General features: G+C 58.6%; 1 protein-coding gene across 1 annotated transcript; it reads left to right on the top strand.

Moving 5' to 3' along the window:
* Nucleotides 1-1,526: 1,526 nt before the first annotated feature.
* On the top strand, nt 1,527-7,238 carry SDSL (serine dehydratase like). Its single transcript, XM_059676116.1, has 7 exons — nt 1,527-1,723; nt 1,844-1,883; nt 2,586-2,725; nt 4,144-4,232; nt 4,517-4,744; nt 5,837-5,961; nt 6,886-7,238. Exons 1-7 carry the CDS (start codon nt 1,550-1,552, stop codon nt 7,077-7,079), a joined length of 990 nt encoding a protein of 329 aa, XP_059532099.1. The 5' UTR covers nt 1,527-1,549; the 3' UTR covers nt 7,080-7,238.
* The last annotated feature ends 8,848 nt before the right edge of the window (nt 7,239-16,086 follow it).

Genomic DNA, 16,086 nt, shown 5'->3' with positions numbered 1-16,086 from the left:
AAACCCAAACCACTACCAACCAACTGCAAAATGACCAGGTAGCACATTTAACGAGATAACTAGAAATGTGAACATTTAACAGATATTTGATATTAAGAAATTATTTTAAGTGTGACTTTTAAAAGTTAGCATTATTGAGGTATAATTTACATAAAAAAAGTGAGCCCACTTTCAGTTAAAATTTAATGAGTTTGGAAAAATATACACTGTTGTGAAAAATCGCATGCCTTCGTTTTAAAAAAAAAGTTCTTCTGTGTGGCGAAAGACATACGATAAAAAGTCCTTGGGTGTAACAGCATTGACTACAGTTAACAATACTGTATTGCATATTTGAATGCTATTAAGAGAGTAGATTTTAAAAGTTCTCATCACACAAATACAATCTGTAACTATGTTAGGTGCCAGATGTTAACTAGACGAATTGTGGTGATTATTTTGCGATATATACACATATCGAATCATTATGTTGTATGCCTGAAACTAATATGTTACATTCAATGTAATATGTTACATTCAATATCTCTTTTTTATTTTTTTAAATTAAAAATGTTAACTGAGTTGAGAGAGAGAGAGAGAGAGAGAGAGAGAGAGAGAGAGAGAGAAACATCAACTTATTGTTCCACTTTTTATGTTTTCATTGGTTGACTCGTGGATGTACCCTGACGGGGGATCGAACCCATAACCTTGGCATATGGGGATGACACTGTAACCAACTGAGCTACCTGGCCAGGGCGATGATATCTCAACAAAAAATGTAAAATAAAATAAATCTTGCCAGAATAAAAAGAGTCCTTCACTTTTAGAGGTACATGTTGAAATGTCTATAGATGAAATAATCCAGAGAAAAAACGTAACGACAATGATGACGGAGGAGAGAAGGAGGGGAGTGGTGCAGGTGTGGCTGGAACAGGCGGCTGGGAGTGGACGCCGGGTGAGGCTGTTAGAAATTCTGTAACTGTTTCCCCTCCTAGAATGTGAGCTCTGGCAAAGCAGGGCTCCCTCTGACTTGTCTGGGCCCAGGTCCCACAACATGGACCCACCTGGCACATAGTGGGTGCTCAATAAATGTTTTTTCGAATGAATGAATGATGAATGAATGAATTCTCCCATTTTCATTCACTCATCACTTCTTTTTTTTTTTAATTTCTTTATTGGTTAAGGTATTACAAATGTGTCCTCATCCCCCCCCCCCATTAATCCCCAATACCCCCCCCCCCACACACACTCATGTTCTTATCCCCCTGTCACTCATCACTTCTTATTGGCCAGGTTTTACGTCCCCAGTGCTGTGGGCAGCCTCGGTTACAGAATGAAAGGCCCCTAGTCCAAAGGTTTTTGCCCAGATGGGGAAACTGAGGCCGAGAGGAGAAGGTTCTTGCCTGAAGTCTCACAGGTTGGCAGCCAGACGGGGCTAAGAGAACCAGCTGAGGGCGTCTCCACTCTCCCATCTCTCCTCCTCTCCCGGCCTGGTTAGGGGGAGCCCTGACTGGAGCTGCCTGGGCTGAGGCCCCGTGTCCTCCCCAGGCCCGCCAGGTGGTTGCCCGCCGGGATGGAGAGCCCTCTGGCGGAGTGCGCTAAGGGCGGGCACTTCCACGTGGTCACGCCTCTGCTGGAGAGCTGGGCGCTGTCCCAGGTGGCGGGCACCACCGTCTTCCTCAAGTGTGAGAATGTGCAGCCGGCCGGCTCCTTCAAGATCCGGGGCATCGGGCATTTCTGCCAGGAGGTGAGGGTGTGCAGGCAGGAGGGGAGAAGTGAGATTGTACCGGAGGGAGGGAGGGGGCGGGTGTTGGAATGGGAGGGGCTCCGTGACCCCTGCCCTCAACCCCATTCCTTCTCTTCCCAGGCGGCCAAGAAGGGATGCCGGCACCTGGTGTGCTCCTCAGGTGACCCCGCACCTTTCTGCTCTTGAGGGTCCCCGGGGCTGGGTGTGGGGGAGGAGGCGCTCGCTGTAGCAGCAGCAGACATCAGGGCTCGGCCTCCTCTTAAGGGTCCAGCCTCTCAAGGTCATGGTCCGATGGCCATTTGTATGTGCTCTCCCAGCCCTGTTCCCATCATTAGTAGAAGTGACCACAACCCAGTTCATACAGGTGTAAGCTCCGGGCTCCAAGAACTGAAAAGTCTCAGGAGAAACGGCTTTCAGGCACAGCTGGATCCAGGAGCTCTCATCCGTAGCCCTCCCTACTCCTGGCTTTTCTTTCCTCTCTACTAGCTTCCTTCTCACTCAGGCCTCGTGGCAGCACGATGGCCGTCAAGAGGGTGAGGCTTGCTTCTTGCCATCCTACGAACCCCAGCGAAAAGGGAGCACCCCTTCCCCACGCTCCCCTCAACCCATGACTCGGTCTTCTGGGCCCAGCTTGGGTCATGTGCTCATCCCCGAACCCGTCACGGGTCAGGCGACTGCGCTCTCTGATGGGTCCCATCTAGATCACGTGTCCACCTCTGAGGCCAGGGAGAGGGCTCACTCGTGGGGCATCTAGGTGTGGGGGAGGGGTGACTCATATGGGGAAATGGAGGAGGTGGGGCAAAGGTCTGTCAACAGGCTAAGGCAACGCTGCCCACCGCTCCGCCTTCTGCTGCCTCCACAGGGGGCAACGCGGGCATCGCGGCTGCCTACTGCGCTCGGAAGCTGGGCATTCCCGCCACCATCGTGCTCCCCGAGGGCACCTCCCAGCCCGTGGTGAGGAGGCTGCAGGGGGAGGGGGCCGAGGTGCAGCTGGTTGGAAAGGTAAGGACCCCAGGAAGGGGAAGCCACCCCACCTCCCTCCTCTTCCTCTCGCTGAACTCTGCCTGGGACCCGGCCTGCCCTTGGGTTGGCCGAGCTGACGGGTGGGAGTGAGGTGTGGTGTGTGGAGGGCTGGGACCTCTGGCCCTGCCTGTGCCTGCCTGAGGAGACTCCCCTGCAGGAGCCGGGGCCGGGGGGGGGGGGGGGGCCGGGAGGCAGGAGCTGGGGATGGGCAGGAGCGCGCCTGTCTCCCCAGCCTCACGGGCCACTTTAAAATATATATATTTTGTTATTGATTTCAGAGAGGAAGGGGGAGGGAGAGAGAGAGGAACATCCATGATGAGAGAGAACCATTGATCGGCTGCCTCCTGCACACCCCACACTGGGGATCGAGTCTGCAACCCAGGCATGTGCCCTGACCGGGAATCGAACCCTGACCTCCTGGTTCATAGGCCCACGCTCAATGCCGGCTGGGCCTGGTGCTAGCTGCTTTACAGGCGTTTGCCATGTGATGAGACACAAGGTACAAGAAGGCGATGGCATCTCTCCATCCCAGACCACCCCAGTGTGAAGAGGGCCGCGGCTGAGGGTGCCTGGTCACCAGAAACACAGCGCGGCTGACAGGCGTCCCAGCCCAGGGCCATGGGGAGCCGTGGGGGGACGATGAGGGGGGCCATGGGGAGCCGTGGGGGGACGATGAGCGAGGGGGGCCATGGGGAGCCGTGGGGGGATGATGAGCGAGGGGGGCCATGGGGAGCCGTGGGGGGACGATGAGGGGGGCCATGGGGAGCCGTGGGGGGACGATGAGCGAGGGGGGCCATGGGGAGCCGTGGGGGGACGATGAGGGGGGCCATGGGGAGCCGTGGGGGGACGATGAGGGGGGCCATGGGGAGCCGTGGGGGGGACGATGAGTGAGGGGGGCCATGGGGAGCCGTGGGGGGACGATGAGGGGGGCCATGGGGAGCCGTGGGGGGACGATGAGCGAGGGGGGCCATGGGGAGCCGTGGGGGGACGAGGAGGGGGGCCGTGGTTGGATGTGGCCCCCGGCTGCTTGGGGCAGGGGCAGGAGGCTGCGGGGGGCATCCAGCGAGAGGCGCTCAGGGCTGCACAGCTTCAAGGCTCATTTTGCTTCAATATTTCAAGAGGAGGAGGCCCAGCTCTTCCTGGACGAGGGTCCCTGTGGGCGGGACTATACGTCTGTCCCGCCTGCTCCTGGCCCAGGCCCAGGCCAAGCGGGCACTGTGGTGCCAGAGGATGGGCAGAGCTGTTTCTGCCCCCGCGTCCCTTCGTCCCCTCAGGAGAGGAGATGGCTGCGGGGCTCCCTCTGAAATGCCATGTTAGTTCGGGTTCCCAGGAGCGGACCCCGAGACAACCCCGAGGCTGCCTGCCCCCCAGGCCCTCTGACCGCACTTGCTCTCTAGGTCTGGGACGAGGCCAACCTGAGGGCACAGGAGCTGGCCAGGAGGGAGGGCTGGGTGAACGTGCCCCCGTTCGACCACCCGCTGATATGGTAAGGCTGGTGCCCCCCTCCCAGCTCAGAGTTGAGAAGCCCTCATTGAATCGGGGTTCTCCCATTGGACAGAAGGGGAAACCGAGGCCCAGAGAGTAGAAGAGGCATGGAGTCCAGGCGCACTGGGGGTCAGACCCCGCCTCTGCCCCGCGTTCAGTGGCGGGAGCTGAGCGAGCTGAGCAAGCTGGGCAGACGGGGTCTCCTCTCCCTGGCTGAGGGTGGGAGGGGGGGGCTGAGGGTCTCCCTGGTCCGGCTCCTCCCACCCCTCTCCTCCTCTCCTCCAGGGAGGGCCACGTCAGCCTGGTGCGGGAGCTGAAGGCGGCCCTGGGGAGCCCCCCGGGGGCCCTGGTGCTGGCGGTGGGGGGCGGGGGGCTCCTGGCCGGGGTGTCGGCCGGCCTGGCCGAGGTGGGCTGGCAGCACGTGCCCATCGTCGCCATGGAGACCCGAGGGGCCCACTGTTTCAACGCGGCCATGGAGGCAGGCAGGCTGGTCACGCTGCCCAACATCACCAGGTCGGCGCGGGCTGGGCGTTTGTGGGGCTGGAGGGCGAGGATGCAGCTTCCGGGGCTCCTGGCCCCAAGGGGGGCAGGCGGGCACAGGCAGGAGGGCTCCTTCACCCGGGACTCCAGCCGCAGCCTGCGGGTCTCAGCTGAAGGCAGTGCTGCAGGAGGAGGGTCTATTTCATGTCCGTCTCCTCAGCGAGAAAACAGCTCCCACTGGTCGGTGTCATCACCGAGGCAATGGCGGCGCGTTGCCGTTGGAAGCGTCGGCAAGCGCCAACCACAGAAAACCGAGCGCCACCCTCACTCAGGGCCGCAGTGCCCGCTGCTTAGATGGGCTGCACCTTCCCCATCTCTGCCCGCCTCCCTCCCCGCCCTGCCCCCGTCCATGTACCATTGCCCACAAGTGGCGTGTGCTGGGCACATAGTAAAAGGAATCAGTTATGTACTTTTAAAAGCGGAGATTATAGTCTTCGGACAGTTTTGTGACCGCTATCTTTCTGTTCATGTTGTATAACATGAACACAGTTTTGTGGGTTTTTTGGGCACCACCATTAGAGAATTCCCCCCCCCCCCATTGCATTTTTTTTTTTTGGTTAATCCTCACCTGAGGATATTTTCCCATTGATTTTTAGAGAGAGTAGAAGAGAGGGGAGAGACAGAGAGAGAGAGAAATATTGATGTGAGAGACTCATCAATTGGTTGCCTCCTGCACGTGCCCTGGCCAGGGCAGGGGATTGACCTGCAACCAAGATATTTGCCCTTGACTGGACTCGAACCCGGGACCCTTCAGTCCATGGGTCAACGCTCTATCCACTGAGCCAAACCAGCTCATAAACTAATTAATGAACAGAGAGCACTCCAGCCTCCAGCCCCTGCCTCAGACTCTTCATCCAACATCATGGACGCTGTATGTGTCACCGCAAATCAGGGGGCTGGAAAGAAGAGAGATGTGTTCTTCCACAGCCCTGGCAGCTGCAAGTCCAAAGTCAGGGTGTGGGCAGGGCCGCGCTGGGGCCGGGAGCAGGGAGAGCTGGGTCTGTGTGTGGCTCACCAGCTCCTCCCTGCATCCTGCACCCCGGGCCCCACCTGCCCCTCCTACAGCGTGGCCAAGTGCCTGGGTGCCAAGACGGTGGCGGCACGGGCCCTGGCGTGCACGCAGGAGCTGCGGATCCTCTCTGAGGTGGTGGAGGACAGCGAGGCTGTGACTGCCGTGCAGCGGTTCCTCGGTGAGTGGGCGCTGTCCCCGACCTGGGCTCAGACACCTATGAGGTCCAGGTCCCCGAGTGAGAGCGTGTGCCCAGTGCCTGTCGCCGGCTGGGTGGGCAGTGACCGTGCCATGAGTGGATGGAAGGGGAGGGGCTACAGAAGGGTGTGCTGTGCTGTCGCTATAGCCTCCAGACTTTCATACACGCTCTTCTCGGAGCTGCCCATCCCCAGCCCTGCTCCCTGTCAGCTCCATGTGACTACTCAGCCGTCATGACACCGCCTCCAGGAAGCCTCCTTTGATCTCTCACCCCCATCCCACCTGGGTCCGACACTTCCTATGCACCAATCCCACTAATCTCCTAACTGCCTGATTCTAATCCGTCTACATCATTAGGTCGTGAACGCGTTGAGGGCAGGGGCCGGTGTGTCTGTTCACTGTTGTGTCCCCAGGGTCTTCCTAGTGCAGGGCTGGGCAGGGAGTGGGCGCACCATAAAGACGTGTCGAATGAATGGAGGATGTGTGAGTGACAAGGTGGGTAATGGACAGACGGATGGGCAAAGCGATTGATGGGGCCACGAATTGATGAATGACATGGAAACGAATAGATGGATGGACATTGATTAATAGACACATTGATGGATGGACAGACAGATAGTCAAAAGATAGATAGTGGATGGATGGATGGGCGGATCAATGGATAAGCTGATTGATGGCCGCACTAATAGATGGACAGACAGACAGTCTAGTGATGGATAGAGGAAGAGATGGATGGATAGATACAGGAAAGGTGGATGGGTGGAGAGACAGATGGATGGAGAGGGAGTCACACAAATAGGCCGCGAGATGGCTGGCTGGCTGCATGGGTTTGCAACACCCAGAGCCTGTGAGCACTGACTGGTCTCCCCTGTCTCTCCTCTCCACCCCATTCCCCTGCTCTGGGCAGATGACGAGCGCATGTTGGTGGAGCCTGCCTGCGGGGCAGCCTTAGCTGCCATCTACTCGGGCCTCCTGGGGAGGCTCCAGGCCGCGGGCCGCCTGAGCCCCACGCTGGCCTCCGTGGTGGTCATCGTGTGTGGAGGCAACAACATTGACAGCCGAGAGCTGCAGGAACTGAAGGCCCAGCTAGGCCAGAGCTGAGGCCCCTGGATGCTCCTGGAGCTGCTGAGGGGCCTCTGTGCTCACAGATGGCACTGGAAGCTACCCTGGGCTTCTGGGCTGGTCGCCTCCTGCAGGAAGCCCTCCTGGACTGCTCTCTTCAGCTCCCCCACAGCCCTGACCAATAAACTCTTCCTGAGTTGAGCCTGTAACTCTGGCGGGCCCAGTCTTTTCACCTCCATGAGCTCATTCCTCAAGCCCGGCTCTGATGGAGCAGCTCCCTGCACGCCACAGACTGAGAAGCAAAGCCAGGGGTTCCACGCTCAGGCCTCCCAGGGCCGCCGGCTGCGCTGAGCTCCTAGCAGGGCTCGCCTCAGCTGGGGGACAGGACGAGGCGGGGATGCCCTGTCCCTTCTCGGGCCTGGGCAGGCGAGGACAACATCTCCATCCTTGACCAGGTGCCGGCCGTGGGCCAGAAACCCGTCTAAGAACTTACTACTCATTATCTTCTCTGACACTAAAGGGCACCATGAAATAAAACCATTATTACCACCCTGTTCTACAGATGGGGAAACCGAGGCAGGGGCCAGTGACCTAACCCACCCAAGGTCGCACACGGGAATGTGGGCCGGTCGGGTTCAAACCCTGTGATCTCCAATAGGACTCTGCATGTCTTGGCCCTCGGTCTTCATGTGGGGGCGGTGGCGGTGGGACCTCCAGGTGGGTCTGGACCCACGTGTGGGTCACCGGGAGGGTGGGTACTGGATGGATGGCCAGAGGATCTCCTAGGAAACGGGAGGGGAAGTTAGTCTCTTGGCGCCACCAGGGGGCAGCAACGCGCCTCCAATGGGAATCCTGCCCCTCTGACTCCCAGACTCCCCCTCATGGGGCCCTCCCTCCCCTGGAGGTGCTGAGTCCCAGAGATGGCGGGACCCCAGGTCTTGCATGGGAGCTCTACCCAACCTTTCCAGCCCCACAGGAAACAAGGCTCAGGGAGTGGGGCCAGCTGGCGCCACAGCCCCCGGCAGCACCCACCTCCTGGTCACACGGAGGCACCCCTGCTCCATGACCACCTTGGGCAATGCTTTCCCCTCTCTGGGCCTCAGGCTGCACCTCTGGGCTGCAGGAAGCCCAGCCGCCATTTCCCACCTCCTTTCCGTGGCCCGAGCCGTGCCCTCCCCTGGCGCCTAGCCCTTCCCTCCAGTGGAGGGCTTGAGAGTGGCGTGCCCCCCACCTCCTGCTGCCGGGTCTGCTTCTCTCTTTGACCCCAGACATCGGGCCAGACCTGCCCCTCAGAAGCCAGCAGGACCAGCCCTGTCCCCTGGGGGTGAGACTGTGTGCGTTCCCCACAGGAGGAGGGGCCCCGAGAGCCCCAGAGGCGGACCCAGCCGGCCCTGAGCCGGAGCTCGGTTCCTCCTCGCCAGCCCGGCGACCTTGAGCAAACGAAGCTCCGTTCAGGGCCTCAGTGTTCTAACCTGTAAAACGGGTGGTTTGTGGATTCTCCCTGTGGACCCGGCCTAGGCAGGCTTTCAATAACTGATAGTTCTTACTGTCCCCTGAGCGTTTTCCCCGACCAGGAAGGGTGCAGAGGCACTAACTAACATTCCTTGATATATTGAGCACCTACTGTGTGCTTTGGGCCTTCGCAGTCATTTTATTCAATCTCACAATCACCCGAATGGTAGGTACTATTATCTTCATGTTTGCAAATGAGGCAGCGGAGGCAGAGCCCTTACTCCAAGTCGCACAGCTGGACTGCAACCCTGATATGTACGCACCCGAGGCTCATGCCTCTGACCCTCACTGCTCTCACCCCTCCTGTCCCTTGCTTAAGCTCTGTCCCCTGCCTGACACGCACCGTCCGCTTCTAAATCCTACACATGCTTCAAAGCCCAGTGCAGGGCAGCCTCCTCCCTGAAGCCTTCCTGGGTTGCTTCGGCCAGCGATGGTCTCCCCCACCCCCTGCTCCTCCAGGTGAGAGGCAGCGCGCGCCTCCATCCAGGTGCTCTGTCTCCCAGGCAGCCTCCGCCCTGAGCCGCCCTCCTGGGAGGCTCAGCAGCTGCTGCTTGCCCCTCTCCTGGTCTCGGCAAGCCGGAGATAAGAAGCCGAGGGGCCTGTTGACTCTGTCCAGATAACGCACGTCAGTCACCTTAGGGCAGCCCTTCCTGGTTGACACCCGAGGAACGCCAAGGGCAGGGGCAGCACAGGGAGAGAGAAGGACGCGGACAATGGAGCCGCGGCCACAGGCTGTGATTGATGGGGCGAGATGCGAACCGCAGAGACCTACCCTCCGTCTCTGCCCCCTCGGACGCTCAGTGGGAAGATGGGGAGCCTGCCAGCAGGGCCCCGGGAGCAGGACTTCTAGGTGTTGGCCCAGGGCTGTGTGGGGAGCCCTGGACACTGGCTGCGGGTGTGGGTACCTGTGGGGACCCGCCTGCTTCTCCTCCCCAGCTGGGCCCCGGGAGCAGGACTTCTAGGTGTTGGTCCAGGGCTGTGTGGGAGCCCTGGACACTGGCTGCGGGTGTGGGGACCTGTGGGGACCCGCCTGCTTCTCCTCCCCAGCTGGGGCCCGTCCCTGGCCCAGACCTCCTTTGTTTCCTGTGTGTCCTAGTGTGGGGGGGGCGGGGGGGTTCCTGGGTCCCCTCGCCAGGCTCTCTAACTCCCGCCTCCAGAGGCCGCACCTCCACCTGGTCCCCCTCCAGCCCGAGGCCAGGGGGGCGCAGAGGCTTGGAGGCAGCCCTGGGCTGGCAGAGGAGGGGTTCTTGCCCAGAGCTGCCCCGGGCGAGGTGGTGTGAGCCCCCCGGGGCCCCTCACGGCGGGGACAGGACGTCTCGCCCAGGCCAGCGTCACATCCCAGCTCGGCTGTGTGCGCACCCGTGTCCTCTTGGGGGTCTGTGGAAGCAATCCAGGCGCCGTACTGTTTTACCCGTCAAGCATGTCAGGGTGGATCCCTACCAGGCGAGGAGACACATGTTTACTGTACGCACAACGCCATCCCACGGCACCGCCACGACCCCGTGGCTCCTTCATGGGAATCTACTCCCCGCTCCGCGTCCACCCCGCCCAGGTGGTCTCAACAGCGTCTCGTTAGGGCTGGTTTGTCCGCATCAGGACCCAGCGTATTCACGTGGCCCTGACGGCGCTGCCTCTGACGCCTTAGTCGATGGTCCTGGAGGAGGACTGCCCGAGAAGCCGAGGTCTGAGGGAGTGAAGAGGCCGCCACGCGGGCGGCGGGAAGAGCAGCGGGAACAGCATGTACGAAGGGGAAGGGCCCGGGCTCAGGTGTGGCCAGGGCTGGGCTGTTTATTCTGAGACCGAGCCGGAGCCCTGGGGGAGGCAGCATCAGGCACCCCCCTCCCTCGGCCCTGACCACAGCCTGGATTCTTATCACCTGTGCCCCCAAACCTTCGCCCTGCAGTCCCCTCAGCTAGGCTGGGGCCCCTATATCAGGTGGGTGCAGCCCATGGAAGCCACTGGGCCCAGAGATGCCTGAGAGGCCACCCCCCGCCCCCTGTGTTTCCCCTCCCCTCCCCCTCTGCCCTGTGCCCTCCCTGAAGAAATCACCAGCCAAGAATCCCCGTGTCAGGCTCTGCTAGCGGGAAAGCCGACCCAGGTGCCCCCCTGCACCCCCTCCCTCCCAGTCCCCTCGGCCTCTCCCTTCCCCAGTGTTTGTGCTGTTTAAACTCCACCAAAAATGTCACGGGCAGGTTTCTCGCCTCGCTTCCAAACTCCCTGATAAATTCCAGGGCTGGGCGACCCGGGAGAGGTTTTCTGGAGCAGGGAACCCCATAAATCATGGCTGCCGCTCCGGCGCGGGCCATATCTTATGTAAAAAGGCGTGTCCCGGAGCGCCACCGGCAGGGGGACCCTAGCACAAGCGCCCCATTAATTATGGAGTCAGGCCGGCCCTTCGCTGCGATTTCTTTTTATCTTCAGTCCGAAAACAGATTACCTTCACCTATCCGCCCCCTTCCAAAAAAACAAAACAACCCCCCCTCCAAGAACCCTAAAGAATGAAATAAACGTTTGAAGAACAAACATTCAAGCTTCTCCGTTTAGGGGAGAACCAGCAGAGAGAGAAGAGGTGGGAAAGGCCTTTTTTGCTTCCTTTCAGGGTAGAAGCTGTGGCGTGCCGAGTGCATGCACCGGGCGTTTGAATTTCCTGGACCCCGGGGCTCCAGGGAGGGGCGGCTGCCATCCGTCCCAGGTTACAGACAGGGAAACTGAGGCCGCCCGCAGCTCCGCGGCCTGCGCCCTACCTCCTGAGCTAGGTGGGCAGGAAACGGGCCCAGCCGGCTGTTTAAATACCCGAGTTCACACCCACCTCGCTTCTTTGCAGCTGGGACGCTGAGCAGGTGCGTTAGTTACCTTCTCGCGCCTCGCTCTCCTCCCCCGCAAAGAGCCAGCAGGGAACTAAACAGCAGCTTCCTCCGAGGAGGCATGGGCACCTGTGAGCTCACCAGCGGCTCGGGGTCCCGTCCACACCCGGGGCGCTCTGCCTCGGTCACACACACGGTGACGCTGCCTCGGATTTGAGGGGCCCACAGAAGCGTGCGAGGCCAGCTCCCCCAGCAGCACCTGCGGGCGGGGGGTGGGGGGCAGGGGGGGCCTGGGCTGGAGCACCTGCAGCGGCATTAGTACGGGCTCCCCCTAGCCATCGGGATCTGTTTTGGGAGGCCCCTGATTCTAATAACATTGCGTTTCCTGTTTTAATCCGTATGTGTTTTAGTGAGGTGAAACATAACAAAAATTAATCATTTTAAAGGGAACCATTCAGAGGCATTGAGTGCATTGAGAATTCATGCAACTACCTCCTTCATCCAGTTCCAAACATCACATCACCCCAGAGGGGACCCCGTCCCCTTTACACGGTGACTGTCCACCCTTCCTTCCCCCCGACCCCCAGCTCCTGGCCCCTCGCAAACACCAATCTGCTTTCGGTCTCGATGGAGTTACCTACTCGGGACATTTCATACACGTGGAATCAGACCATGGGAGGGTTCCTCGTGACTGACTGCTTTCACTCAGCAGCCTGATGTTCACCCGCATCCTAGCACGTGTCAGTCCCCCGCTCCTGTTCAGGGCTGCGTAATAGTCCATCGCACAGACGCACCGCATTTGTGTATTCACTCCTTCACGGACGGTGCATTTCTTGTTAAACAGATCAGCAAGTTATTCTCCACTAGAGGCCCAGTGCACAGAATTCATGCACTGGTAGGGTCCCTAGGGACTGCCAGCTGCTGGCCGGGTACTCCCTCCCTTCCCCCCGCCAGCCCCGCCCCCTGGCTGAACTCCCAGACAAACTCCCGATCAAGGGGACAATTTGCATACTATGCTTTTATTACATAGGATTAGGCCGGACCCATTCTTAACTTCACAGGCCATAGGATTTCCCGTTAGCCAACATGGCGATTTTAAATGCATGTTCTGGAAAGCAGTAAGTAGGCTGTGACGTCAGTCCTTGTTTAAAACATGACGCAAAGAAGAAAATAGGATAATGATAACGATAATGACAGCATCCAATGCATGGCCAACGATATAGCTCTCGTTGCTGTGTTATTATATTTCATCCCTCAACACCTGCTCCATGCCAGGCACAATGCTTAGAGCATGACACATGCGGCCTCATTTAACCCTTACAATGACCCCTGCCTTAGATATCACTGTGCCCTTTTTGCAGATGGCAAGGCTGAGGCTCAGAGCGGTTGCACGTCTCCAGTTGCTCACAGTCTGGGGGTGGGGACAAAGCTGCCACGTGGGTTGAGATGTTATGATGGGGGCAGAAGTGGACAGAGTGTGGCAGGTGCCTGGACGGGCGTCGCCAGCTTGGCCGCCTGCTTCATCTTCATGTAGTTTGACCGTGGACTTGGGTGCCTGCGGCTGCCAAGCAAAGAGGATTTGCACCATAAGGTTTTCCTTCTGTGAAAAAAGGGATGGTTGTGCTTTTATTTTTTAAAATATATTTTTATTGATTTCAGAGAGGAAGGGAGAGGGAGAGAGATAGAAACATCAGTGATGACAGAGGATCATTGATCGGCTGCCTCCTGCACGCCCCCTACTGGGGACTGAGCCTGCAACCCAAGCATGTGCCCTTGACTGGAATCAAACCCGGGACCCTTCAGTCTGCAGGCTGAAGCTCTAGCCACTGAGCCAAACCGGCTGGGGCTGGGTGTGTTCTTAAACCAGTGCTCCCACACCAACCATGGATCCCATCCCCTGGGGACCAAGCGCATCTGGCTGTCCGGTGCTGGGCAGGGCCTGAGCACCTGCATGCCTGCCAGCTTCCTTTTACTGCTGGTCCTCAGACCACGCGTTGAGTATCGAGGGACTAGACGACGTGAATTGCGATCCCAATTCTGAGGTAAACCCTCTGTGGCCCCTTAGGCCAGTCTCCTGCCCTCCCTGAGCCTCAGTTTCTTTCCCTGGTCAATGGGGGCATTGCCTTCCATCTGGAACATTCTCCAAAGAATTAAAAATAGGAGCAAAGTTGTCATTCTCTGTGTGCAAGCCAGAAAGCCACAGGCAACTGCTGGGGTGAGGGTGTCCTCCCAAAACTCCCAGGAGCCTATGGGCAGGCGCTGGGAAAGCAGGGGTGAGGGTGTGTGTTGGGGGGGAGGGGGAGGTCTTGGCACAAAATGCGGGAAGAGGAGGCCAGAGGTGGCTGGGCCCGAGAGTAGTGGCGGGAGAGGTTCCCGTCCATCACAGAAATGGCCCATTTGCAATGATCGGTTGCCCAGGTGTTAATAACGCTAATGGCATAGGAAGGGTAAACTGGGCCACTTGGCTGAACAGAAGAAATATGCAGAGAAGCGCGCGGGCTTCCATAAATCAGCCGCGTGCAGCGCTACGAGGGAGGCAGGACTTAAAATTCCGGTCAGGAGATGGGTCCTCTCATAATCCGCGCTGGAGAGGTAATTTATTCTGTTTATATCTTTTTCCCGCACGGCGAGGCTGGGAGCAGGGGCCCTCCACAGCCATTCTGCATTTTAAATATTAGTCCTGAGCACAGAGGGTCGGCTCTCGTGCTCCGGGGGTGTTTATTTCGGGACAGGGGGACAGGAATGGGGCCGGGGAGAGCGTGCATGACGGGTGGGAACACACGTGGTTTCACTGTCCGGTGTTGCCCACAATTACGGGCTGGGCCCGGGAGGGGGCGGCGAGGTCCCCTTTCCCCGGAGCTGAGGGCGCGGCCAGGCGCTGGCTAACCTCCTTACCTGCATGCTCCCAGGCATTTTTTTCTCCCCTCAGAAACCTTTCATTTTTAAATGACAATAAACACAAGTGATGAAGAGATAGAAAGAGATGAACAGATACACAAATGGAGGAGGAAAGGGACGAAGGGGAGGGAGAGCAAAAGAGACAAGGGCAAGCGAGAAGCGCAGGCCCTCATGTCTTTTGACCTTGGCGGTTCCCATTAGCTCTCGGCCCTCTGGCTGGCTGTGCTGACCCAGGACGGCGTGCTGACCAAAGCCCAGGGAGGGTGCTGGCAGGGAGACTTCACGTTCCTTAGACCCTTTCCTAACAGTCTCCCCCCTCTCATTTCTTTCAGACGGAAGCATTCATTTCATTCACTCACTCACTCACTCACTCATCTATGTAGTTACTGGACGCAGAATGAGGCTTTACCAGTGCCAGGCTGGGTCGTGGGTTCAGGAAAACGTGGCTTCTGGAAGCAGATGTGCTTGATTGAAAACCTGGCTCTGCTCCTCCCCAGCTCTGTGACCGCAGGCAGCTCACCTCACTTCTTGGGCCTCAGTTTCCTCATCTGTAAACTGGGAGTAACAGCACTCATGCTGAAGGGGCGCTGTGAGACGGGACCAGACTCTGGACAAGACTGTTGGGCAGTGGTCCTGCAAGTTCGGAGGAGGCATCGGGATTAACTGGGAGCTTGACAAATGAGAAGCATCCTGGCACGGCCCCCGAGAGGGATTCCAGCCCTGGGCGCGGTCCCGGGGCCCGGGTATGTACGCTGCACAAGCATCAGCCTCTGATCACACTTTGAGAAAGTGGTGGTGGGTCCAGGGACAAAGGTCCCTTCCCAAGGCTGCCCCTTCTCCACTCCGCCTTCCTTGGGAACTGCCTCCCTGACACTCAGTGCCTGACTGTGACCGTGACCGTGACTGTGCAGGGCCCCGCCACAGGGCGCCGTGGGGTGGGGTGGGATTTCTCCTCCCTGAGCCCTGGGCCCAGGAGGCACCTGAGAAGTTGAAATGAGCTCACAGGGGGAGTTAGTCCCACGTGCATGACCCCAGAGGTGAGCATCCTTCCAAACCTGGTTTCTGGGGCCACCCTCTGAGACCTGATGCCCCTCTCAAGTGTCCCCTGACATGAGAGTGAAACTTCCCCCACCCCCCGATTTCTCTCAGACTGACGCTGTGGGCATGCGGCGGGCACCTGCAGACCGTGTGTGTGTGTGTGTGTGTGTGTGTGTGTGTGTGTATGCCTGGTGTGTGTGTGTGTGTGTACACGTACGATCTCTTGTTTTAAAATGAAAAAAAAAAGTCTGGGAGGAGGTGCATCTGCTACATACCACAGTGTTTGAGATCCGGGGTGATTCCATTTTCTTCCTTTTGTTTACCTGAAACTTGTAAATTCCCCACAATAAGCAAGTCGCATGTGTCAGACAGAGACAAAGGCGCAGCGAGGGAAGGAAGGAAGGAAGGAGAAAGCCAGGCCGCCTTGCGTTATTCTCGGGAAGCCCGCGGAGAAGAAAAGCAGGCGTAGGGCGAGCACGCACGCATCCCACGGGGTCCACTTCTCCCCATCTCCCCACCCCCTTCCCTCCCCCGCTACCCTAAGTGGGCAAGACCCCCACCCAAGCTCGGGCGGAAAGGGTCCACATGCAGGGCACCCTCCCGTTCATTTTTATCTCCTTCGCCTGCAGAGTCTGAAGTTGGCAGGGAACGTAGGGAGTGCTCTTTCCAATCCCTTTTGTAAGTGGGGAACTGAGGCAAAGAAGGAGGGACTTGTCTTTAGGACGTGGCCTCAGGCCTCCAACCCTCATCCGGCCCCTTTCCCGCAGGCCCATAGGGACACAGCACGCTGCCCT

The sequence above is a fragment of the Myotis daubentonii genome, chromosome 19, assembly GCF_963259705.1.
Source record: "Myotis daubentonii chromosome 19, mMyoDau2.1, whole genome shotgun sequence".
NCBI classification, from domain to species: Eukaryota; Metazoa; Chordata; class Mammalia; order Chiroptera; family Vespertilionidae; genus Myotis; species Myotis daubentonii.
Note: the sequence above shows the minus strand (reverse complement) of the source record. Positions and strands in the feature narration are given on the sequence as shown.